A 26026-nucleotide genomic window follows, 5' to 3' on the forward strand; every position below is an offset into this window, starting at 1 on the left:
ACATGCAAAATTGCCACCATGGTCTTTTTTTATTAAAAAGAAGGTACACTGCACGCACAAACACTGTCTCTATGTGTCCTATGTGCCTTCTTTGTCCAAGAACCTGTGCGTTAGATGTGTCTTCTCTAGTCCTCATGTTTCCTTAAACTCAAACAGCTTCATTCAAGATGAATCAACAATTCCACATCGCCACCCTTGTGGGCAAATTAGGTCATTATGCCACCGTCACTCATTTGAACAATTTTAAGTAACCGGGGACGAACTCGCCGTAGTAGGCTATCTGGCTTTGGAATGTTTGTACGCTACTCCATAATTTACTAGATACCCACTACAATACTACAATTCAATATCCCAATGCTCCAACTTTTCTTAGTATACGCCAAAACCTGCCGAAGCTTTACCGACACATGGCACAACCAATCTATGCCGCCACTAAAAAAGTCATCATTGCTCATTCAGCCAATTGGGCTGTCGTAAAAACTTTGAGCAGTTTTACGTTGATCTTCTCTGTTTATCTCAGAGACAAAATTGGCTTGCCATTTTGCTATCGTAAAGCAAAAGCTTTGCCGCGCTTTATTGTAGTCTGGTTAGCCGAACTTTTTCAAAGAAAATAATTGGAGGACGCTTAAGGTTCGCCTTTAAGGGTGGAACGCGACAACATTCAAAGATCTGTGACTGCTTATCACACGTCCCAAAAACTGAGGCATATTAACCGTAAAGTTTGCTGGGAAACGCTGGCCGGGAACGCTATGCACGAAGGCTGGCTTTGAGGTAGAAACGCGGCCTCTTGCGTGGGACGCGATGCGGCGTAAGCGAGCGCCAGCTGGAAGCATTGCAAGGAACCGGGCGCGCGGCTCCGTTAACTCCGAGACACCCCAGCGCCGGCGCGCGCAAATGGCAGACGTCGCAATCGGTCTGTGAATTGAGGAAACGCTGGAAAAGGGGTGCCTTTGAGTTTTCGCGTAAAATAATTATGTTTCCTCGTATAGTCAAATTAGAATGAAAGAGCTATCATGTCTGTAGGGTGTGTGCAAGTCGTAGTTTACGATTGAAAAATTTAGTTTACGAGCTTGAGGAATTCATTTACTTGAGTATACTCATTGGAACTAAAATATGGATAGAATTGAACAGGCTCTCAGGAACGGAGGAAGCCTAAAAACAGTGAAGAAGAAACTAGGAATAGGCAAGAATCAGATGTGTGCGTTAAGAGACAAAGCCGGCAATATCGTTAATAATATGGATGAGATAGTTCAAGTGACTGAGGAGTTCTATAGAGATTTATACAGTACCAGTGGCACCCACGACGATAGTGGAAGAGAGAAGAGCCTAGAGGAATTCGAAATCCCACAGGTAACGCCAGAAGAAGTAAAGAAAGCCTTAGGAGCTATGCAAAGGGGGAAGGCAGCTGGGGAGGATCAGGTAACAGCAGATTTGTTGAAGGATGGTGGTCAGATTGTTCTAGAGAAACTGGCCACCCTGTATACGCAATGCCTCATAACCTCGAGCGTACCGGAATCTTGGAAGAACGCTAACATAATCCTAATCCATAAGAAAGGGGACGCCAAAGACTTGAAAAATTATAGACAGATCAGCTTACTGCCCGTTGCGTAAAAAGTATTCACTAAGGTAATCGCAAATAGAATCGAGAACACCTTAGGCTTCTGTCAAGCAAAGGACCAGGCAGGATTCTGTAAAGGCTACTCAACAATAGACCATATTCACACTATCAATCAAGTGATAGAGAAATGTGCAGAATATAACCAACCCTTATATATAGCTTTCATTGATTACGAGAAAGCGTTTGATTTTGTCGAAACCTCAGCAGTCAAGGAGGCATTGCGGAATCAGGGTGTAGACGAGCCGTATGTAAAAATACTGAAATATATCTATAGCCGCTTTACAGCCACCGTACTCCTCTTTAAGGAAAGCAACGAAATCCCAATAAAGAAAGGCGCCAGGCAGGGAGATACGATATCTCTCCAATGCTTTTCACATCGTGTTTACAGGAGGTATTCAGATACCTGGATTGGGAAGAATTGGGGATAAAAGTTAATGGAGAGTACCTTAGTAACTTGCGATTCGCTGATGATATTGCCTTGCTTAGTAACTCAGGGGACCAATTGCAATGCATGCTCACTGACCTGGAGAGGCAAAGCAGAAGGGTTGGTCTAAAAATTAATCTGCAGAAAACTAAAGTAATGTTTAACCATCTCGGAAGAGAACAGCAGTTTACGATAGGTAGTGAGGCACTGGAAGTGGTAAGGGAATACATCTACTTAGGGCAGGTAGTGACCGCGGATCTGGATCATGAGACTGAAATAATAAGAAAAATAAGAATGGGCTGGGGTGCGTTTGGCAGGCATTCTCAGATCATGAACAGCAGGTTGCCATTATCCCTCAAGAGAAAAGTGTATAATAGCTGTGTCTTACCAGTACTCACATATGGGGCAGAAACCTGGAGGCTTACGAAAAGGGTTCTGCTGAAATTGAGGACGACGCAACGAGCTATGGAAAGAAGAATGGTGGGTGTAACGTTAAGGGATAAGAAAAGAGCAGATTGGGTGAGGCAACAAACGCGGGTAAACGAAATCTTAGTTGAAATCAATAAAAAGAAATGGGCATGGGCCGGACATGTAATGTGGAGGGAAGATAACCGATGGCCACTAAGGGTTACGGACTGGATTCCAAGGGAAGGGAAGCGTAGCAGGGGGCGGCAGAAAGTTAGGTGGGCGGATGACATTAAGACGTTTGCAGGGACAACAATACATGATACAATACATTTGCAGGGACAATTAGTACATGACCGGGGTAGTTGCAGAAGTATGGGAGAGGCCTTTGTCCTGCAGTGGGCATTACTAGGCTGATGATGATGATGATGATGATGACTCCTTGCGTCACATGGAGGGCCTGGGTATGCGTGGTGCGAAAATATGTTTTGCCGAAGCGACGTCCGACGCCGACACCGGATTTTGAGCGACACTGGCTCCTTAACGCTATCGCGTGAATACTGTTTTTTCAGACGGCGTGCCCGAAGTCCGCATCCTGGGCGAGGCAATGTCATCACTATTTGCGGGGTTGCAATAAATTTCACTCCTTAAGCTCTCCAGCTATTTGAGCATATGGGCTGCCGCTGCAGGTTTCTTTTTTTTTTTACTGTGGTGTCCCTTCTCTTGCACGTCTACGTGTATCCGACAACACGCGACTACGTCTATATTTTTGTGCTAATGGGACTCACCTGGAATCAATTCTTTCGAAACGAGCGGCCGACCGAAAAAAATGCTTCCAGTTTGGATAATATATTCATTTTATTACAGAAGATACAATATAAATACAATGTAGGACGCACACAAAGATTTACAGAAACACGTATACAAAAATATTTTTCTTTCACAATTGACATTTCACTGCCGGCAGCTGTAGACAGAAAGAACACAAATAGCATAATGGCTTCCATCCCCATCACACATAAAAACAAAGGAAATCTCTTCAAATTCGCACAGCCTTTAAGGGACAATAACTTTAAGTAGCGTCGTAGAATAAGATATCTTGTGAAATCGCGTGAGCAGGTGGTAACGAATTCGCAGCTGAAAGAATATCGGTCTCATCATTAAGCGATTTCGAATTGTTGCACAAGTCAACGATAGGAGTGTTTTAGGCATAAGATGACCACAACAGAATTTCATAATGTTCAATTGAAGGCATTGCAATGTGTTTATTCTCAAGGACGGTGGGTTGTGAGCATGTCTTCACAGAAAAATAAAGAGCGCTTGTAGCCTCAGTCTTGTGGTGTTGCTTATTGATTGCAATGAAGTAGTAAATACTTTTATATTACGTTATTACATATGCACACTAATCAACAAGTATGACATTCTGATAACGTTTCCTTCCGTTTGGTACGTAGGTAAACTCAGCTCATAAGTACTAGGCAAGTGCACTTTAAGCAATTTTATAAGTTTCCTTACTTTACCTTTTGCGTAGCAGCAGGTCGCATGAATAGGTTGATTAGTAGTCATAGAATAGTCATTCTGTTATCATGGTTACCCGGGCTTCCAAACTAGAATGCCACCATATATTGAATTCCACAGCCACCAAGCTGCTTTATAATTGCAATGCAACCATCCAGCAACCTATGCAACAGTATGACGTGGTTCCAGAGAAGCATTATTTTGACAGAATTTTTAAGAACGCGTATTCTGCAGCAGAGAAGCTGCGCCTTTTCTCGAATGTGCGGGTGCGTATGGTTTCTTCATGCCAATTTTGCTTTTGTCAACTTGTAGCAAGAAGCATGCCACTAATACTTGACTAATGATATCATACTAATATTTCAATAAACGTTTTGTGTACTGAATACGTAAGCTAGTATTCTTAAAAAGTTCGCGACTTTCACTCTCTGTAAGCAACTGACAGCTATACTTCATACAATTTTGAATTACTTGTTTTCAACAACGTAATTAAACAGAAAAATATAACTGAATATATACGCAAACAATAGATTCCATCTGCTAGCAATCCAGCTGCTCATATGCTCCTAAACCTGGTTTAAATAAATGCCAGAATATTTCCAGAATAACGACAACATGCAGGGTGCTACTTTTGCATTTTCTGGGGGGACAAGGGTGCTAATAGGGACGGAAGTGGGCTAACAGTCATCAGTGCTGTACCATTACAACAAAACATTGTGTTCACTGTTAAGATTACACTTAGCATCCCATTTTCATTAGCCAACTGCAGCTTCCTAGACAACGAAAGAGCCTAGAGCGAACATTTTATTGTGAAATGGAAAATAAAATTTCAGATAAACAGCATTATCGTCGTTTAACAAGCGCCAGCCACCGTGCGCCAAAGGGCTCATGAATAAAAACCTCAAGATAGGGTATTTTGTAAGAACAGTCCCAAAGACGCTCTGTCGGCGCATGACAACTAGGTGTCAAGCGATCAGTGTGCATACCAATTATAAGGAGAAACACACTGCTGTGCATGAGTGATGACGCAAGAGACTAAACATAGAAGAACACTCGAGTGGAATGTTGTAGTAATGTAACATAGAAGGGCAAACACAATGTGCAGTCTACACGCATAAATGCTTTTAAACAATAATTACGGAAACAAAACGGGACTTAAACAGAATAGGTAGAGGGGCACATGCCAGCAAACTCTCTTAGCACTCTGACGGCAGTTGTACCTTGTCAGATACATAAAAACCTAGTTGAACTTGGACGCAGTTTTTGCCTCAGATGTGGAATGTGGAAGTAATTGTTTTTGTAACAGGTGCATCCCACACGAGGGAGGTGGGTACGCAGTGTAGATAGCACACCACTTATAAACTATGCTCGCTAATATGTGATGCACGTGCTGATATACGTATCCTTTCTTTGCACGCTCTTGAGAAAAGAAATTACCGTGCTAAACGCATTGTGCCGCGTCAGCGATTCGCTGATACACTCATTACACGCAGTTTAGCGCAATCGAGTTCCAGCAAGCAGCTCACAGGCCGGAAGCGCGTGCTCTGATTGCGCGTGCTCTGATCGCTTCGCAGTTAGCCTCCTTTCGCGGGAGAGGAGTTTTTCATTTCACCTTTGCTTCTTTTACACCCTTCATTAAATGGTTGCAAATATAATAGAGCTTTCGTTTCCTGACGTACAAAAGTTGAGCAGAGGCCGGTAACTGTGAAAGAGACACAAAGCATAAATATATAATTTGCAACATGAGAGAAGTGCCTCCTAAGATAACTTTTGTCAAGAAAGCGAAGGCGTCTTGTGGTGAGAAATGGCTTGTGTTGCTTTCAGGGCCCGGGGTAGTTATTCTGGCATGGGCTTTTCTTTTACAGTTCAGAAAAGGTATTTTAAATATAGTCTTCTGGCAGTGTTCATGATTGATAGAAGACGCGTGACAGTGCTTAAATATTTTGGTGCCTCATATCAGTAGACAAATAATTTTAAATTTTTCTTTAAACTAAAAAGCTAGCCTCTGCTATGCAAAGAAAATTTTGTTTTCTTCCCATCATCTTCAGTCCAGTTGAACGATCTATTTGAAGCGGGTAGTGCGTAGAATGCTTTTATCAAATATAAATCGACAGTTTCTTATGATGCCGAACACGACTATAGTGCATTCTAAATAGAGAAATTGTAGTGGTTTATCCATTCTTATAGACGATATATGCAATCGTATCAGACTGCCATCGTATCTTTGGCTGTGGGAGACAACTGAATCTGCGACCAGTCTTCAAGAGCGTACAGCGTCCAGTGAAATTAAGTTGCAGAAGCGCAAACCCATGGTTGCTAAGAAGGTCGTCTAGCACGATTTTACTTTGCTTCAGCACTGTGATGGCAAAAGCTTAACACTCCAATATCACGTTCAGTCCATCATTAAGCGACGACGTTTTGTCCCTGTCTCGATGTCGGTGGTCAAGTGTCATTGCGCTCTGCGGGCCGCCTGGGTCAAAGAAGAGAGTGAAATCTTTCATAAAGTAGGTGAAAAATAATAATAATTTGTTCGTCTTAGTCATCCATAGCTTGTCAGACGATGTCGTTAGCATTTGCGCCTAGCGTTCATGACAAGGTGTGTCTCTTTAGCTTTTCTTATTTACGCAGTCCACATTGCCAGCTACTACGTTGGCGCTGTCTGGTACAAACGCTGATTCGCGCTCACTTCTTCACAGCCTGTTTTTTCCCGTTTGAGGAACCTTTGCCGAAATTCTTCCTGGTTCCCTTGAGTGTGCGTACGGCGGGCTCGAGCAGACCTAACTGACGGGCTCGTTGGCGCTCCTGGATCTTCTGCCGGAGCGTTAGCAGTGTCGATGGACTGGCACCGGTGCCGTGTTTCACGTGCTTGCCCGTCAGCGCACGCGGGGCTCTCTTGCGCATCCCACAGTTGTACGAGTCGAGGTGGTTCGCGGCTGCCGCTCCTAGTTCTTCGTGCTCTTCGAGTGGTTCCAGCCCGGGCGTCACGGACGAGGCCATGGTCACCGGCACGAGAAGCGGATTCGGCATGACACCGGACGCGGCTATGCCTTCGAGGTGCCGCTTGAGAAGCTCGTGCTCGTGTAGCCGTTGCATAATCTGCGTGTAGTAAGCGTAGATGCTTAGGGGAAGCGCTGCGGGCGCCAGATGCCGCAGCTGCTGCAAGAGCGTTTCTTGTGGTGCCCTCGGGTCGCAAACTGGGGAGCACGGTCGTGAGCTTGGTTTGGAGATGGTTTCGATGCGAACTCGGGGCTGCTTGCTGTCGACCTCGTCCTCGTCCTTGCCAGTACATCGGTCGGGGGTTGATATTCCACCCAGTATCCTTCTCTTGAGCGTCAGAGATGGTGAGCGCTGATCCCTGGGTGGTGGCGAGGACATCGAAAATTCCTCGGTGCTCACAGGCCTCATAGCCCCACTGTTGAGGCGGTTTTGTATTTCGCTGTCAGACTTACAGCGCGCCCGCATCAATCGTTCGACGAGGCTTTCACTGGTGATCTCGAAGAGCTTTGAACAACTCGCTGCCCTCTTGACTGCCTGGTCTTGGTGATTGGTATGTTTGTCTTGGTCCTGGATTTCAGGGAGGGATGACTTGTGTGACGATAAGTCCTCCGGAGTATCGTTTTCGTGCCTTTGCTGCTGAGGAGAGAGCGCGCGCGACTCGAGAAATCTGATGAGCGTTGGGTTGGAGTCCTTGTCTGTGCGGTACGGGCCACTCATGAGAGGACCCCGCCCTTGTGCCTCTGGTTTGGCTGGCTCTTTTCGCAAGTCCAGTAGGTCATTCCCGGGACTTCCGTCTTTTCGCCCGCGGCAAGCGCAAGCGCAGCGATTTTCCTTGTCATCCTGGCACGGCCGGTCAACTGCGCACGGGTTATCGCTCATTCGTGTCATAATAGCTGGCATTAACTTCTGTTCACCGACATCCATGAGTCTGGAACTGAGTTCCGAATGCCTCTTGGCACCATGTTGGAAGGCCGCAGCAACAGCCGGTGCCGGTAGAGCGTTTAGAAGTATCTTCTGCCAAGCATGGTTAAGCGCCACCGGGTGAATGGGGCGTCGCCTGACCGCAGTCATCGTCTCGCCTTCTTCACATTCATCCTCACCTGAGGGGTAGTCAGGGCTCTTTGGCGACTTCTTACGCAAATCCATGGGAAAGTCATAGTAGCCATTATCGTCGGTGTCGTCTCGACACAAGTCACTCTCTGGTGTGGATGACGAAGAACACGATCTAGGCCGCAGCAGGACATCGCCATCGCAGGACTCCTGCTTCATAGCTTCTCCGCGCTGGCCTCTCCTTCTCGTCCCGGTTAGTCGCCTTTCTTTTTCTTACGAAGTGTAACCACACCTTCCCAAGTCATCGTGGCTCAACCCTCGCAGCTCTTTCTCTTCTTCGATAGAGGCGATGCCGTTTCCTTGCGCTTTCAGTTCGGAATCTCGCAGCCGTCCTTGGACGATGTGATCAGAGGGCAGTAGTATTCGGGCCTCATGCTTGAATTTTCTCCTTGAAATCTTGAAACCTGTATGAAAGAGAAAAGAAAGAAAACATGAGATGCTTACAAGTGGTGAACTATGGTTTTGATTTGTGGAAGCTATAAATGCAGACTGTACATAAAAATTATTCCATGCTGTAACTGTTCAATAATATTCGTGATTTATTTGGCACATAGATGAAGGTTTACAGAAAATACCTGACATTCACGAATAAAAAAAGTTGGTTATTTAATTACGAGTCTGTAAAAGCAAGGTCATTGACCACAATAGATTAAATGCTTTTGTTTGCTATGGTAGGATTCCATGAGCAGCGCTCAAGCAGCGATGATCATCAACATAAACAGGTATCATACACCATCATAATATTGAAGCGATCAATATAGCACCTTTTACAATCGAACATTAAACATGCCATCTTTGCGATAACTTGGCGGGCTATAACGTAAAGCCGTTCCCTATAACGTAAAACTACGCCATTATGTTTTTACTCCGATCTCCTGACGTCAAATTTACATAACCACCAACGCAAGTATCGGGCGGTGCTACGCCGCGTTGCCTGAACAGCCCAATCAAAGGCTTTCCTCGTTCACAGGAGGTCACTTTTGTTTGCTTGAAAAACGAATAACATTGCCTACACTGAGCTCCATGTCTTATCTAATTGGCTGGCAAGAGGCGAGCAGCACGCTCTAGTGGAGAGGGATTCGATGGCGCTGAGTCACTGCGCTTAAGATCGATAACCGGGTGAAGAGGGTTGCGCCGGCGTATACGATTGGTACGCTTTTACTTAGCTTCCGGTGGCTGGTCGAAAATAGCGGTGGCATGAAACGCAAGTTTAAGAATCACGCTAAAACGGATTCTCAGCAAAGAAGACTTGGCAGAACGACGTCGTAAACGTGCCGAAAGTGTTCGAAAACGTTACACGGCAACGCAAAAAGATTTATTATACGAAAATAAACCCTTGCTCTGCGGCAGGTGCAGGTAGACAGTGCCTGGGCGATCGGCGGCAGCCATCTTTTATTCATTTTGGAACGGGACAGCCTGCGGCTATTCCGAAAAAAGTCAATCTTGTTCGGCATATTAATTCATCTTTAACGCTACGCGTAACTTGGACGCGGTGAGTTCTTGCGGTTTTGTGACGTCGTGTGAGAGGCAGGTGAAGTCGGCGCAGCCCGAAAACTTTTGGTCAATAGCTGAGGGCTAATGGCGAAAAGGCATCGAATCAGAAATAGCAATTTTTTTTGTTCAGTCAAATCATGCATAATCAGTGTCTACACGCCATTTCCGATGGAAAGCTATCGCGGTTTTCGTGTCGTCACGTGACAGACAGTTGAGATGGGGGTGGTCCAACAACGCTTTTGACCAATTGGGGAGGCCTGATTGCAGAATCAGAATAGAAAGGTTTGGAATAGTTTTGCATTACAGCGCCTCTATTCCAAACTTTTCTATTCCAATTCTGCAATCAACCTTCCACGATTGGTCAAAATGTGTTTTGAACCACCCCCCACCCCTTCACCTGTCTGTCACGCGACGTCAGGAAAACCGCGAGAGCTCCCCATCTGATATGACTCGTACACACTGATTATGCATCATTGGACCGAACAAAAAAATAGCGAAATAACAACCTAAGGCAAATATCTTTTATTATTGGAAAATAGGAAACGATATTGACTTCATGAAGAATCAGAAGTTCTTAAAAAAGAACTTTAGGGACACACCATTTTTCCTTATGACCAAGGCCTCCCTAGCGTGCAGCAACAGAAAAATCTGGCACACTGTGGGAGCGTTGTATACCACAGACAACAAATTGTTAATATGTTGTCACAGGGAGAAGAGGTGTTTAAAATGTATTTACAGAGTATTTACAACGCGTCCACTGGCATACAAGATGGAAGCCAATACGCGTGACATCAGAGAGCGTCGTTGTCCTCTGTACCGTCCTTAGCTACGACTGTGGCATTGGTCAGTAACATTACTTTTGTATTTGGAGATGGACACATCGGCATGTTCACTTCACCCGCTCCGTAGCAAGTGAACACTGCATAAGTCATCATCATCATCAGCCTGGTTTAGCCCACTGCAGAGCAAAGGCCTCTCCTATACTTCTCCAACTACCCCGGTCATGTACTAATTGTGGCCATGTCGTCCCAGCAAACTTCATAATCTCATCCGCCCACCTAACTTTCTGCCGCCCCATGCTACGCTTCCCTTCTCTTGGAATCCATTGCGTAACCCTTAATGACCATCGGTTATCTTCCCTCCTCATTACATGTCCGGCCCATGCCCATTTCTTTTTCTTGATTTCAACTAAGATGTCATTTACCCGCGTTTGTTCCCTGACCCAATCTGCTCTTTTCTTATCCTTTAACGTTGCACCTATCATTCTTCTTTCCATAGCTCGTTGCGTCGTCCTCAATTTGAGTAGAACTCTTTTCGTAAGCCGCCAGGTTTCTGCCCCGTAGGTGAGTACTGGTAAGACACAGCTGTTATACACTTTTCTCTTGAGGGATAATGGCAACCTGCTGTTCATGATCTGAGAATGCCTGCCAAACGCACCCCAGCCCATTCTTATTTTTCTTATTATTTCAGTCTCATGATCCAGATCCGCGGTCACTACCTGCCCTAAGTAGATGTATTCCCTTACCACTTCCAGTGCCTCACTACCTATCGTAAACTGCTGTTCTCTTCCGAGATGGTTAAACATTACTTTAGTTTTCTGCAGATTAATTTTTAGACCAACCCTTCTGCTTTGCCTCTCCAGGTCAGTGAGCACGCCTTGCAATTGGTCCCCTGAGTTACTAGGCGAGGCAATATCATCACCGAATCTCAAGTTACTAAGGTATTCTCCAAAAACAAGAAAGGGGCTGACAGATGGAATTGCACACTGTGGTATAAAGTTCGTAAAAAGGGATAAGGTGCCTCAGAAAGGCTGGCCAACGTTTCGATAGGAGGACCTATCTTCGTCAAAGGTGTGTTTGTTTTAAAGGGTTAGTGCGATGACGTCACGTGCGTGTGTTGGCACTGGCGGCTGGTTTTAAAGACAGAGACTACCAGAGGAAACAAGCGCTGTCGTCCGACGTCTGTGAGCTTCGTTCCCAAAACGAGGGGACAAGAGCGTGGGAGTGGGCACGCGGGGAGAAGAGAAAAGAAACAAAAGCAGAAAAAAAGGAAAAAAGGAAAAAAAAGGGGGGGGCAAGCCAGCGCGGCACCAAGACAGAAAAAAGGGGGGAGAGAAAAAGAACAAGAAATAGAAAAACAAAATTTTAAGAAAGACGGGGGCTAGGGAGCGTGTTGGGGATGCAAGAGGTTAGGAAGCATTCAGGGGGAGTCGTTGGCGGCATGTTTTTGTGGCATTAGAAGGGCCGGTCAGGCGGTCAGTGCGCGAGTAACACAAAAGAAAAAAAAACACGCACACACACAGAAAAAAAACATGAATTGAAAAAGTGACTTGAGTAGTATAGCAGCAATACGTCAAGTAATTTTGAAATAGTTAAGATGGCGACGTGGAGTCTGCGGTGTGATATATGGGGTGACTGAAAGGCAGCGGCATGGTCTTTCAAGGGGCATTGCCCCAGTAGCTCAACGTAGGTGTCGTTACGGCGGCATCCAGAAATGGCGATACTCTGGGTTGAGGCGCCGCAAAGGGCATATTGACTTCGGAAAATGTTGATGAGGGGGTTTCAAGAAATAGATAAAAAAAGGGAAGGGAAAAGAGAAGGGGAGGGGGGACCGAAGCCGGAATAACAAACAGGAGGGTGACGCGCGTAGAAGCGGGTGGGGGCAATTGTACATGGCACAAGGGGGTCGTACAGTTGGTATAGACGCAAAAACCTGAAAGAGTACATTAAATTGAGTAGTAGGCAGGACAAATTTTTTTCGAAATCGTAAGAGTATGTGAGGTGAAGAATTAAGGTCAGCTGGTGGCCTAATGTGTTTTGTGTCTTGATTGATGATGTGAGAATTTCACATTTAAGTTACCGCTTTTAATGATTCTACGTTGCCGCGTGCCAAATTAATTCCTGTCGGGTGCAGTGAATTAAACTTGTGTATGAGGTATGCTTCCGTATACTTCCTTTCGCGAGGGGATTGGAAATTTGTTTGTAGTATATAGAGCCTTGCTTTGTCAAATATATGACCATGTTCATTAAAGTGGCTAGCTACTGCTTTGGGTAAATTGTGTTTTGTGTCCGCGCGGTGACCGTTGAGTCTTGTATTAATTTGTTGCCCAGTCTCACCTATGTATTATTTGCTACAAGCGGCGCATTCTAGACAGTAGACGACTTTGCTTGATGTGCAGGTGAAAGCCGAAGTTACCTTGTGTGCGTAATTCGACGCTGTGCTTTTTACTGCAGTAGTAGATTGAATATTTTTGCATGTAGCGCACCTGGGGCGGCCACAGAGATTGGTTCCCAACTTCCTCTTTGTCTGTCGTTTGGTGTGCACAAGGACATCTTTAAAATTGGTGTTGGATCTGTAGGCTACTCTGGGAGGGTCGGGAAAAATCTTCTTAAGTTTCTGGTTACTGGTGCGAATTGGGTAGTATTTACTTAGGATGTTATTCACGTTTGGGAGTGCGTTTGAGAATTTAGTAGTAAGAAGAGGCGTTGTTGTTCTTGTGATCCTCGCCTCGATCAAGTTTGGTTGCAGCGATGTAGGCTGTTTGAAGGTCACTGTTTGGGTGACCTTCAATCTATCTATGTAGTTTGGTTTTCAACGCAAATGCGACGAAGTCGTGTGGCTTGGCCTTTAAAGATGCCTTGTTTCCAATGTCTGGGATGGTGGCTGGTATATTCTATGTACTGTTGTTTGTCGAATGGTTTCCTATACAGCGTTGTCTTTAGCTCACCATTGTCAATGTATATTGTTGTCTCCAGAAAGTTTATGCGCTCAGTCGAGGATTCTGATGTGAATTTTATTGTTGGGTGAACAGAGTTTAGAAATGCTACATATTTATCAAGACTGTCTTGACCATGTCCCCAGATTATGAGTATGTCGTCTATGTATCGTAGGTATGTGTGGGGCTTGGTAGTGCAGCGCGATAGGAAATCTGTTTCTAGAATCCCCATAAATATGTTCGCGTAGGTTGGTGCAAAAGGCGTACCCATGCTTGTACCATGTATCTGTAGGTAGTAGATCTCCTCAAATTCGAAGTAGTTATGTGTTAGAACTAATTCAAGGAGAGACAAGTAGACTTCAGTAGAGTGTTGTGCATTGTGTTTAGACAGCGTTTGTTTTATCGAAGATAAACCATCAGGGATTGGAATGTTGGTGTACAGCGCCGTGACGTCTAGTGTTGCGAGAATTGTGTTGTGGGGTAGTGTGCCTTTAGTATTAATGTCCCCCAACACTTATCCCCAATTCTTCCCAATCCAGGTCTCTGAATACCTCCTCTAAACACGCTGTGAATAGCATTGGAGAGATCGTATCTCCCTGCCTGACGCCTTTCTTTATTGGGATTTTCTTGCTTTCTTTATGGCGGACTACGGTGGCTGTGCAGCCGCTATAGATATCTTTAAGTATTTTAACATACGGCTCGTCTACACCCTGATTCCGTAATGCCTCCATCACTGCTGAGGTTTCGACTGAATCAAGCGCTTTCTCGTAATCAATGAAAGCTATGTATGAGGGTTGGTTGTATTCCGCACATTTCTCTGTCACTTGCTTGATAGTGTCCATGTGGTCTATTGTTGAGTAGCCTTTACGGAATTCTGCCTGGTCCTTTGGTTCGCAGAAGTCTAAGGTGTTCCTGATTCCATTTGCGATTACCTTAGTAAATACTTTGTAGGCAACGGACAGTAACCTGATCGGTCTATAATTTTTCAAGTCTTTGGCGTCCCCTTTCTTATGGATTAGGATTATGTTAGCGTTCTTCCAAGTTTCCGGTACGCTCGAAGTCATGGGGCATTGCGTATACAGGGTGGTCAGTTTTTCTAGAACAATCTGCCCACCATACTTCAACAAATCTGCTGTTACCTGATCGTCCCCAGCTGCCTTCCCCCTTTGCATAGCTCCCAAAGCTTTCTTTATTTCTTCCGGCGTTACTCGTGGGATGTCAAATTCCTCTAGATTATTCTCTCTTCCATTAGCGTCGTGGGTGCCACTGGTACTGTATAAATCTCTATAGAACTCCTCAGCCACTTGAACTATATTATCTATATTAGTAATGATATTGCCGGCTTTGTCTCTTAACGCATACATCTGATTCTTGCCAATTCCTAGTTTCTTCTTCACTGCTTTTAGGCTTCCGCCGTTCCTGAGAGCAAGTTCAATTCTACTCATATTATGCTTCCTTATGTCAGCTGCCTTACGCTTGTTGATTAACTTCGATAGTTCTGCCAGTTCTATTCTAGCTGTAGGGTTAGAGGCCTTCATACATTGGCGTTTCTTGATCAGATCTTTCATCTCCTGCGATAGCTTGCCTCACTTGCCTCACTTGCTTGCCAGACTTGCCTCACTAGATAAAGTTCTAGCGTTAAACGTTGCCAGGTTCATATTCCAATGGCGGCCTGTCCGGAGCCTGAGATTCTTAGCACCCTCTGGTGCATCACAGGTTTGACCGCCGCCGTGGCCAGTTGCTTCACAGCTGCTGGGGACTGAGGGCCGGGGTTTGATTGTTGCATTCAGATGGGAGGTTGTGGCCAAGTACTGCACCAGGGTGGCCAATCCTGCTATGGTGAGGGAGTGTGTTACCGGTTCTGGTCACCGGGATCAGGCCGCCCTCCAGGTCTGTTTGTGCAATTTTTCAACACGCAGAATTTTTGTTTCGGTGGAAAATTGCGCGGCACCGGGACTCGAACCACGGTCTTCTTGCACGCGAGGCGGATGCTCTACTTCTACGCCACCGCTGCACCTGCTCAGTGCCACTACATTCACCTAGCACTACTGCACCTAGTCAATACCACTAAATAAGTGGTACTGACTAAATTCCGATGGGGTCACTCAATAACCTTACGATATGAAGTGTCTAAAGCCTCATAAAACTGCGTAAACTTCGAAAAGTCACTTCAGCGCCGGCGAAATTTGAGCGCTCCGACTGGCTCTCACAACGTCAATTGGGAAGATTACGTATCAACAACCGCTCCGACGGACAACCAACTCTCGTTAAAACGGCAGTTGCCAATAAGAACATATACTAGCCATCTGCCCGGTATGCTGCAACCATTCGGGTCGTCTTTGACAAAAAAAAGGGCTGCTAGATCTCAGTAAAGCAGTTCTTTGTTAGTGCGATTCAAATTTAAATTGAAGTTTATTCTTTCATTACAGGTACATATATACGGAATATGTTACACAGAAAGAGGATCCACAGTTATAAACTGCAGCGCGAACTCTTGTTCTATATACACTATATATCTAAATAAACTGTATAACTAAAAAGGCGTCAATTTCGGCTATGAACAAAGGAAGAACGAATTACTCAATTTCTACAATGGTAAAGTACTAAAACCTTTGCCAACATATCATAACATATAAATGTACACATTAAGCAACATCCAAATATACATCGAAGAAGAGATGCAGTTTACAAGGTAGTAATGTAAGCTCTCAGTGACGTTGGTACGATGATAATATAGGTGAGGATCTAACGTGGCGCCGTTAAATTATTACCCATTTTCATCCTGGCAAAACCAACAGTTTGTTTGCTTTGCCTAGTTGTGGCGTGATTGTGGAACTGAAAGATTATTTTGTATAGAGAAGCGAGTAGCGTTATCGTTCGCAAGACTATTTCTGCCTATGACATCAGGCAATTGTGGGTTTTTAAGAAGGCCGTAAATAACGGTACTGTGGTGGCACTAGATCATTTTATTTATTGTGAGGATATTTAACTGAGTGAATATGGGGGTAACATGAGTCTCATAAGGAGCCGATGCGATGATACGGACAGCGTTATTTTACATATGCTGCAATCGCGATATAGGACAGCGATACGTAAGACCACAGAAACTGATACAATAATTGAAATGGCTATCAATAAAGGCATAATACAACGACAGAGCAGTGCGGTTTTGACAGTAGTGTTTGGCCTTCAAAAGCAGCCGGATAGTGTAAGTGATTTTGTTTTTTACGAAGCTGATATCCAAATTAAATTTTAGAAAGGAAAATCAGCACTCTTAAATGGTAATATTGGTTGAGACGTTATGTACACAGGTGGAAGGTTATATCGAAGTTTAGTGCGTGAACTAAGAACCATAAACTTTGTATTATAAGGATTTATGAGCAATTCCTTTTTTATACCAACAATTGATATTATTTTGTTCACTATTTAAACGCACAGTTAGTGTACAGATGTCGCTACGGGAAGTGTAAACAGTGGTGTCGTCCACGCACATAAGACATTCTATAGAAGTTAGGCAGTTTGGGAAATCATTAATGAATACAAGAATGAAGATGGGACCAAGTTGTGTTCCTTTGGAACTCCATTGCTAATTATTTTTGTGTCCAACAGTGCTCGTGAAATGCGACCCTGCTCCTGTCTGTCGCGTAAATACCTCCACAGTAGCAGTAGCTCTGGAAATGCACCTGTCATGCCATATGCGCTGCGTGTAATAAATAGAATTCTGTGATTAAGGGAATCGAATGCTTTTGCGTAATCGATAAAGACAGATTATACGAATGTGCCCTCATCAATTTCCGCTTTGATCTTGTCGGTGAGCATGATTAAATCTAAGTTAGTAGAATATTCGGGACGAAAACCAAATTGTTTTTCTGTTAATAGTTGGAACTTGTCTAAGTATTTAAAGAGGCGCTGTTCTATTAGGTTTTCTACCCCTGTACTAAAACACGGCAAGGTGGATATAGGCCTGTAATTTGCTAATAAGGTGATGTCTCCTTTTTTATACACAATACTTATGTTTAATATTTTCGAGTCACTAGAGAAAACGGCAGTTTTAAAAATTAAGTTAACAATGTGACTGAAAGCATCAAATATGCTGTCAACGATTCCTTTGCTATGATAAGAGTCTATGGAATCTAATCCGCGTCTACAATTTTCACGATTCATAATGGTGGCGCGAACTTCACTGGGTGTGGTTTTAACGATTGTTGTGTCAAGCGAGACATGTGAGTGTCATAACTGCCAGGACTATGAGACACAGTAGGAAAAAAGTTGCTGAATGCGCGTGCAATATATTCAGGGTTTGTAAGTATGCAGTATCTTTCTTTAATTTTCTGTACTGTACTCCTAGTACGATTGTTGTTCAGTGAATACAATGAATAAACATTCTCTTTGGTTCAAATATATCATAAATCGTAACACGTACGTTCAGAATTCAGCTGCTTGCGTCTGGGTTGATTAAAAGTGTACGATAGCATAAAAGGTAGGCCATGCCGTGAATGGCACCGCCGATAGCATATTTTCCTAATAATCCCAAAGTCTGCTTGTCTGCAATTGAAAGTGCCCACGTTTGGAAAAAAGAAGCGTTCCGCCGAACAGCAGTTCAGTCCGCATTACATTTTATTATCCTAAGACGATACCGCAACGTCATTCCAGCCATCACCTTCCGGAAACTTATTAACGATAAGAGGTAGAATAATCAAGGATACTTGTCCACTTATTTTTAGGAACATTTTTTTGACAAAACTGTCTAATATATTCGTGACGACACCAACGAAGATTCGGTTAGCATGAATACTGAGCCAGATTTAATCAGTTGTCGCGCTCTTTCTTTCAAGGACATCACCAGTTACTCGTAGTTCCGATGGTCCTAAACTCATGACCCATGGGTAAGTGATGAAGACGCACCAATTTGCTTGAATTGCAGCAAACTGTTTGCGTTTAGGCATGAGGTTTTGCAGCTTAGGCTCACATACAATTGCGATACAACAACGATACTGCACAAGCTCGTATACGTAGCAGTCTGCCATCCGTAGATCGTCTCTTCCCCTGGAGACACTTTTGATTATCTTAAATTATCTTCACAGAACTGGCTGGTGCCATTTGCGACAGTAACGAAGAAATAGCCGTTCGACGCAGGTTTTTTGCCCACAATGACATCAATATGCACCTTCTGTTCGTCCAACTGCAAGAAATGACTTTCATATTGTCACACGGTCACAAATAATGATCGCGGATTACCACTTGCATTGTTATCTCAACAAAAGGTTCATACTGAAGCTGAATCATGATCGTATGGCCGTGTGCCTGGCGATGTCGGCGTGTGCAATATCTTGAATTTACAGTCTTGAGACATGCTGGGCGTTCGAACCTGAAGGACATTTACGAATGGCCTTTATTGGGGATGAAATTTTCTCTGTTCAATAAAATTGACAACTTATTGATGGTGAGTGCAACACATACCGTTAGTATTCGTGGACAGTAGTGATTATGCTAAATCGCTGCGTACGATTCACCCTATCATCGGGCATTACAGTGGTAGCCGCGGTTACTGCAGTTTAGGGGATATCGTGCCACTAATAAGTCGACAGAGTCATTTGATTCAGAGCGTGCGACCTCACCTCAAGAACGCGATCTGTAATGACTGGTGGCAGCAGCGTTGATGTGCAATAGCAAAACAGAGCCCTTGGGTAAAAACGCAGTGTTTATTCTTCCGAAAATTTAGTAAGCAGTATATTCTAGCTGTTAAGAATTACCTCCAAAAAACAGAAAGCAACTACAACGAGAGGCACACGAATGCGCTCCAGTCCCTTCAAGTCCTGGTTGCCTTATGCGCTGATAGAACTGCATTGCCACAAATGTAACCTGCAACAATGCCATAGAATCACGCAGGTGTGCTTCGCGGAAGGCGAGCAACAAAGACCTTAACTCCTGTACATAAACTCACAGTGGCTGCTGCGTCCCCGCAAATATACGTTCCTCTAACTTAGAACAAAGTCCTTCAAAGCGGGTGTCGTAATGTTTACCAACCACAGTAAACCCGTTCTTGAATGAACGCCGTAACATCATTCGATTCAGCTCTCAGGCAAGGATCCCATTTCAGCCCCAGCGCCAGCTTCAGATCTGGAGAGAACGAGGAGGAGGAGAAGGAGGAGGAGTAGGAACTTTATTATTGTAGGAACCGTTGCGCGGTTGAGATAACATAGGGGAGTGGTGGCTAAAACAGCGAAGGAGGCATGAACTGTGACGAGGGAGAGATCCGAAGCACGTTTACTGCTTTCTCGCAGACAGATTTTTTTCCTGAGAATGAGAGCGTCAAAACGCGATGAGGCTGCCAGGCAGATGCTTCAGCAACACGACGAATGCGACGTGGCGTCTACTAGTAGCTATGGGTCAACAACCAAATCAAGCGTAAAGAAGCTCATTCGCACCAAATGTCAACGATTGTCCTGTCGCTCTTCTTCAGCGACGCGAACACGACTACGTGATTGCAACACCTGCCGCCATTCATTTTCTTAGAATATGACGATCACAGCTATATGCACACTACGTTGACAGAGTTCGTATTGTTATAGACATATGAAATCCAAATACCAGCGTGACTCTGATGGATGTTCGTGTTCACAAAAGCATAAGCATCAGTCCCAGCTCCTAAAAGCGAGAACTTGTAGGGAGGTCGGTTTGGCGGAGGCAAGGAATACATATTTTGACAGCTTGAGAATGGAAAGTCGACTGGCTTTAATCTAAAGTAAACGCAGGTTTCCAGAATGGACGTGGTGGCACCCTAGTTGGGCAGCTACCTCGGTTCCAAGAATGAGCAAAGGGCAATGAACACCACCCCCCCACCCCCGGCGAGGGACGGTGAAGCGACGGATGGTCACTGCAAGGGCTCCCCCCTAAAATGCCCCAATCCGCCAATCCCCCCTAAAGGTGTGATTGGCGGAAGGAAAGAAAAGTTAATGTTCAAGATAGGATGGTTTCACGCTGTTGCACGACAGTGGTAGACGAAAATGAAGGGAAGTCCGTGCTTTAACCTCATCTATGAACCTTTCAAAGGTTCCCGCCGCATTCTTCAAACTGCTAGGCAGACGGAAAAACTGAAATGGGCCAAATGAAGCAGTGATACTTGAGCGACACTTCATAGTGTCGCTGCGTTCGACATAAATTTGGTGATACGTGCTCATCGAATCGATCTTGTTGTAGATTTTGGTTCGTGCGAGACGGAGCGCCGGAATCATGTATGTGGGGAAGGGGATATTGATCCGGAGTACTGACGGCATTCAAAGTTCAGCAACCACCACAAGGCCGCTAGACGCCACTGTCCTGCTTTGGAATCAGTTGGAGAGATGAAGAGATGAAGGCTGGAGGAAGGACGAATAACGCCGAGCTGAAGCATGTGTTCGAACTCACGGCGGGTGACTTCCTACCTCCCTCCAGCGAGCCTTTGTGGCCGGGCGGTGATACGTATACTCCGGTCGTAGTGATATGATGTGTCAGCTTGTGTTTCAGGGGCAGCACGTCGTCTAGGGGCTTCGTGAGTTGCGGGTACTCAGCAAGTATTTTGTACGTTGACACCGGCCGAAACGTACGTATGCCGGATGAGGTGAGGTTGGACTGCAAGCCAAGTGCATATCAAGGGATGTGATGTTATCCTTTAGGCACCGATCCGCGAACACTCACATATAGGTTGAAATGGCTGTGGAAGTCCGCTCCCAGTATGGCAAAGCTGACGTCGGCGGTCACCAACAGCCATCTGTGCAAGCACCAGAGTGCGATGTCCAGCGTTATTGACCGGAGCCTATGTGATGCGATGGCTCCGCTGACACCCATGTTCACTGCGTGGAACATGGGTGTGGATATGCCGCATTGGTGATTTGCGGCCGTGGCGGGAACGATAGACAGCTCGGCTCCATTGCCGAAGAGGAGGCGGTTCTCGGTGATGTGGTCGACTAATAGGCGCCTTGCTTGAGCGCCGATGTCGCATGCCGCCGTTAGCGACTTGCCGGTGTGTTTCCCGTCCACGAACAAGGCTGAGTGCAGCGACTTGTTAGCTCGCGAAAGTGACGGTGACGAAAGTGAAGCATGTGACTATGAGGCCGAACGATTGGCCGAAGTTGGTCTTCAGTGTTACCCCCAGTCGTCGGCTTCTGTACTGCACTGGTTTGGTGATCGACTGTTTCCTCCAGGCCCAAGAGTTGGTCTTGTGGCTCTGAGATTGTGGCATCGGCGATAGGTAGCTGTGCGGAAGACGAGCAGTTGCATATGCGGTCAGAGGCTGCAGCTAGTCGATCGAGACTCACCTCGTCCAACCCGTCATTACCATGCGTGCGGACAGTAGGAGGCGGTGCAGGAGCAACTCGCGCGAAATTGTAAGCTGGCTCTCGTTTGCGGAGTGTTCACCCACTAACTTACGCAACCGGTGCAGCAGTTGTGACGGTCGTCAGCCACCGGGTTGCTTCAAGAGGAGCTGTCGCAGCCTACTCTGTTACGATGGCTCCAGGCGCTGCAGGACAGTGTGTTTCAGCTCGTCGTACGCGGTGGCCGATGGCGTACCCACTAGCAAGTCGCTTATGGCATCGTCGATGTCGGAGGGGAGCGCGGTGATGACGCACTTGTATTTTTCTGTTTGTGAAGTCATGTGGCGAAGTTGAAACGGGCCTCTGTACGCATAAACCAAACTTTAGGAGTTTTGGGCGAAAAGCTGCAAAGCTGAATCTGTGCGGCGATGACAGAGAACGTAATCATAGCGTCGTTTCTGTCATCAGGAGTAGGAGCAGCATCGTCCATGGCTAGTGTTAATAAAAAACGTAAATGTCCTCGGTCACCACTTGCTGGCAGCTCGGTTTAGCCGAGGCAAGAAATACACGTCTTGACAGGTTTAGGACTAAGAGTCGACTGGCTTCAGTCAAAAGTAAAGGCCGGTTTGCCGAGTGGCTGTGGTGGCTGCCCGGTCGGGTTCCAAGAAAGAGCAGGGGAGAATAACCCTCCCGGCGAGGCACGGCGAAGGGACGGACGGTTGCTACACACTCTTTCTAGTGCTTTCTAGTGATGTGAAAATATCAAATTATGATGATTTTTTCAGAGTTCAGGGCGCACTCGCGGAGTTACCGCTGTGAAACTCTCTGTAGTGCGAAACACGAACCACACTAGTATCAGAAATGTTGGCCTAACCTGAACATACGTGTGAAATGCGTGTTAACCTGTAGAGCCTTCGGGGCGTATCACTTTATGTCGTTTGTTCATCTCTCAAAGGAGTGGCGTCAACCGGCATGGAAAAAGAACGTGATGTAAGAGGTGATCCTACAGAGATCAGAAGAGCGAGAGTCTTGCGTGGTTATCGCCTAATGGTAGCAACAACAAATGTACACACGTGATCGGCTAAGTGCGACCAGCACTGACCATCTCACATTGAGCTGCAATATACGAAGCCGCCTTGTCTCAGCTCCTTCCTGGTATGTTCTTCTGCTATCATCCATAAGCCTACGCGCTTTACGCTTGCGCAATGACATGAGCCCAATACTTCAGCGTCCATAGCAACCACCTCTTCTGTCTCTGAGCAAAGTTCTCGAGAATATTTATAGAGTACGTGTACAGCAACCGTCTTTCATATAAGAATATATGGACGTTTTGTCGACGGCCACGGGTAGTCTCGCAATTCTGTTAAGAATTGCAGCATAGGGGGTATTACAATAAGAAACCACTCACTGGGATTTTATTATGCAAAAGGAACTGATGGACAATTTCTGCTTTCTGCGCCATGATGGATGAAAGTCGGTAAAACACACTTAAGACTAATAGAACGTTCATCTAGGTCACATGTTTAGAATATTTCCTCAGTCTTGATAAATATAGGTAATTATTCATAGAGACTCTACTCAATTACAGTGACGCATTCCTCTAGGGATTGAAAAATAAAGCTCTGGAATAACCGTCGACGATAACTGTCATTATAGGAGAAGAGCATGAACCAACGAACGAGTGAGCGAACGCACGAAGCAATAAACGTTTTGATTTTGTTTTTCTAGTCCGACCACCGGGCATGGACCGCTGACCAACCACGAAAACAGGAGAAATAGGCGAAGAAAGCTATTCTCTTTAAAATCGTTCCTGGTTCGTTTATTCTAACAATACCTTAGAAACTAACACAGCGCAACCAATAATAAAAAGAGCCCTAAGTAATTAATTTGACACTAGCTTCTATTGGTATTAGAGTGTCAGACTTAGTGTTTGAATGGAAATAATGTTTTGTTTGACAAAGAAGAAATATTGTTTTGCTGCGTTAGTTTCCTTCGATATGCGGTAGCTCTGTTGCTAAGACTTCCTGCTACCGAACTTTGGGTAATGAGTTCTCTTACCGACAGCGTTGGCCTTACTCTTTCATCAGTGCTTTACCTGACTGTTAAATAACACCTGAACATCTAAATTATTGCAAAGCCATAGAGTACGGCGTCTCTAGTAGCACCTGTTAAGGCGCACCCTTGCATGAATGTTTCCTAATACTACAGCCGAAGCATGGCTCAGCTGCAATATGAGATTGACATAGGTATGTGGTGCTTTTTTTTCGTATAAAAAGTGCCTGACTTAACTACTTTTTAAAGAAGTATTCAAAAGTACGATCTGCAGTTTTACTAGCTAGGCCTAGTGAGAACCCTCAAAGATGGGCCCATAAACCTCCAAGCTTTCTCGGAAAGCTATCAAATGTCCCTGGGCCCATCTCTGCTTGAAACCAACAGAACAAGAACTGCAGAAATCCATCACTGCATACTAGACCTTATGGTAACAGCTTATGCTTATCGGCGAAGTGCAGGGATATGCAGGAATTATACTGAGAGAAACAATGCTTAATAACAGCAGAAAGCATGTTCCCAAGATGGCTTTTGGAAAGTTTCGTTTTTGGCACACCATCAGCTTGAATTATGTAGCTATTCAAGTTTTGTGCTATAGGACAGGACGTTCAACTAAAAGTACAGTTTCTACCTCCCTACCCTCCTCTCTCTAAAGGACAAGGGCCGGAGTACACGATTTACCAGACCACCTACAAAATACAAACTGGGTCGGTATACTTCGCCACATGTACTTTCCCGAAATCTTTGCGCCGAGTAAGATACTAGTTAAAAAACAAAACTTCTTTAGGCCTCACAGTGACCTGATTGTCAATGCCACCAATATTATCTCTTTCTGTGACCCTGCAGCTAGCAATATAAGTTGTCAGTTTTCCTGTCAACCAATGAAGCCAATCGCATTACCAACTCCACGAATTCCCTGCGAGATAATTGTGCCGAATAAAACAAAGGAACAATTGTCGGTAGCATTGTGTTACCAAGAATTATTGATTCACTATGGTAGCTACGTACGCATGCGTATGATCGTGGTATGTGCGTACGCTACGGTGACAGAAAATATAAACTGCATTCTGCGTATGTCTCACCCTTTTACTCGTCGCATTTCAATGCCCGAATCTGTGAAAGAAGATTGAAAACATCAAGACTGAGCCGTATCGTTGTTCCTCGATGGGGGCGAAATGCGAAAACACCCGTGTACTTAGATTTAGGTGCACGTTAAAGAACCCCAGGTGGTCGAAATTTCCGGAGTCCTCCAATACGGCGTGCCTCATAATCAGAAAGTGGTTTTGGCACGTAAAACCCCAAATATTATTATTATCGTTGTTCTAAGAAGGCGGTGAATAATCTGAAGTATAAAAAAAAAACAAGTTCGTTTAACGTGACACTTCGCGCGTAAAACCAAGCTAGATGCCCTTCTGGGCAAGGGCGCTGGTACTGGTAGGTCTCTGTGTATTAAACTTTCACCTGAATAATATTTGCGTCCCCTTTTCTGCGTCTCGGTAGATAATGAGAGTGAATTCTCAGAAAATGACGTAAGATGAGAAGTGGAAAGGCGCACTCGCGTGGAATGTGTTTTCGTACATTCATCTTGTTCTCTTTAGCCGCTCCCTCTAGATTAACTATTCGCAACCACCTGCCATTTGAATCAACACGATATAGATAGGGTCCGGGTAATTGACACGCAAAGAAGGTATGGAGAGCTTGACATAACGGATGTTCCAGCGAACACTTTCAAAATGCAGCTAAAATTAATCGTAAGGGTCAAGCCAACCTTCGCTGCACCCCCGAACTCAACGCACTCCCAATGTTACCTTGAATGATCATCCAGTAGTCTAACGCGGCCGCATGTTAACTTCACAGTGGAATGGGGAAGCAGAGAGCGAGGGTGACGGCATTTTGGTAAAAATTTTAAAAATCATATTCTATTGCGCATGACTCGCCGGGGTTCGACTCTCAATACGATCGACTGCGGGACTATCAAACAAATCAATGTTGCACATACAACGGTAAAGGAACTTGAATGGCGCAAGTAAGTGACAAGAATACAATGAAAGATAGAGCGCATTTACCTCTCTTTCTTTCATTGTATTCTTCTCACGTTCCTGCGCTATTGAATATATATACCACTGCATACCCTATGGGCCCAAATAGCAGAGGTTTTTAACTTGCAAATACCATTCCTAAAAAGCGGAAAGTGTGAAAAAATTCCAGTCGAAACGCATATTGAGGCCATAGCCACGCCACTTGACGCACAAAGCACACTGACAAGACACAGTAGACTGAGAAGAGAAAATTATTCTCTTTTCATGAGCAATATATATCACTGAAGTTTATCCCTAGCATGTTAGTAGCAACAACTGCGCGGTATATATTTGTCACAAGGAAACTGCGGGTAAGCAATTGACAGT

General features: G+C 45.0%; 1 protein-coding gene across 6 annotated transcripts in view; it reads right to left on the bottom strand.

Annotated features, from left to right (window-relative positions):
- Positions 1 to 5922: 5922 nt before the first annotated feature.
- The window catches only part of LOC135899445 (uncharacterized), a 359804-nt gene continuing 339700 nt past the window's right edge, over positions 5923 to 26026 (bottom strand). For all 6 annotated transcript variants that reach the window (XM_065428696.2, XM_065428694.2, XM_065428697.1 and 3 more), the window contains one exon: positions 5923 to 8473. In XM_065428696.2, coding sequence (XP_065284768.1) covers positions 6645 to 8228 — 1584 coding nt within the window. In that variant the 5' untranslated portion in view covers positions 8229 to 8473 and the 3' untranslated portion in view covers positions 5923 to 6644. The remainder of the gene's footprint in view (positions 8474 to 26026) is intronic.

The sequence above is a fragment of the Dermacentor albipictus genome, chromosome 6, assembly GCF_038994185.2.
Source record: "Dermacentor albipictus isolate Rhodes 1998 colony chromosome 6, USDA_Dalb.pri_finalv2, whole genome shotgun sequence".
NCBI lineage: Eukaryota > Metazoa > Arthropoda > Arachnida > Ixodida > Ixodidae > Dermacentor > Dermacentor albipictus.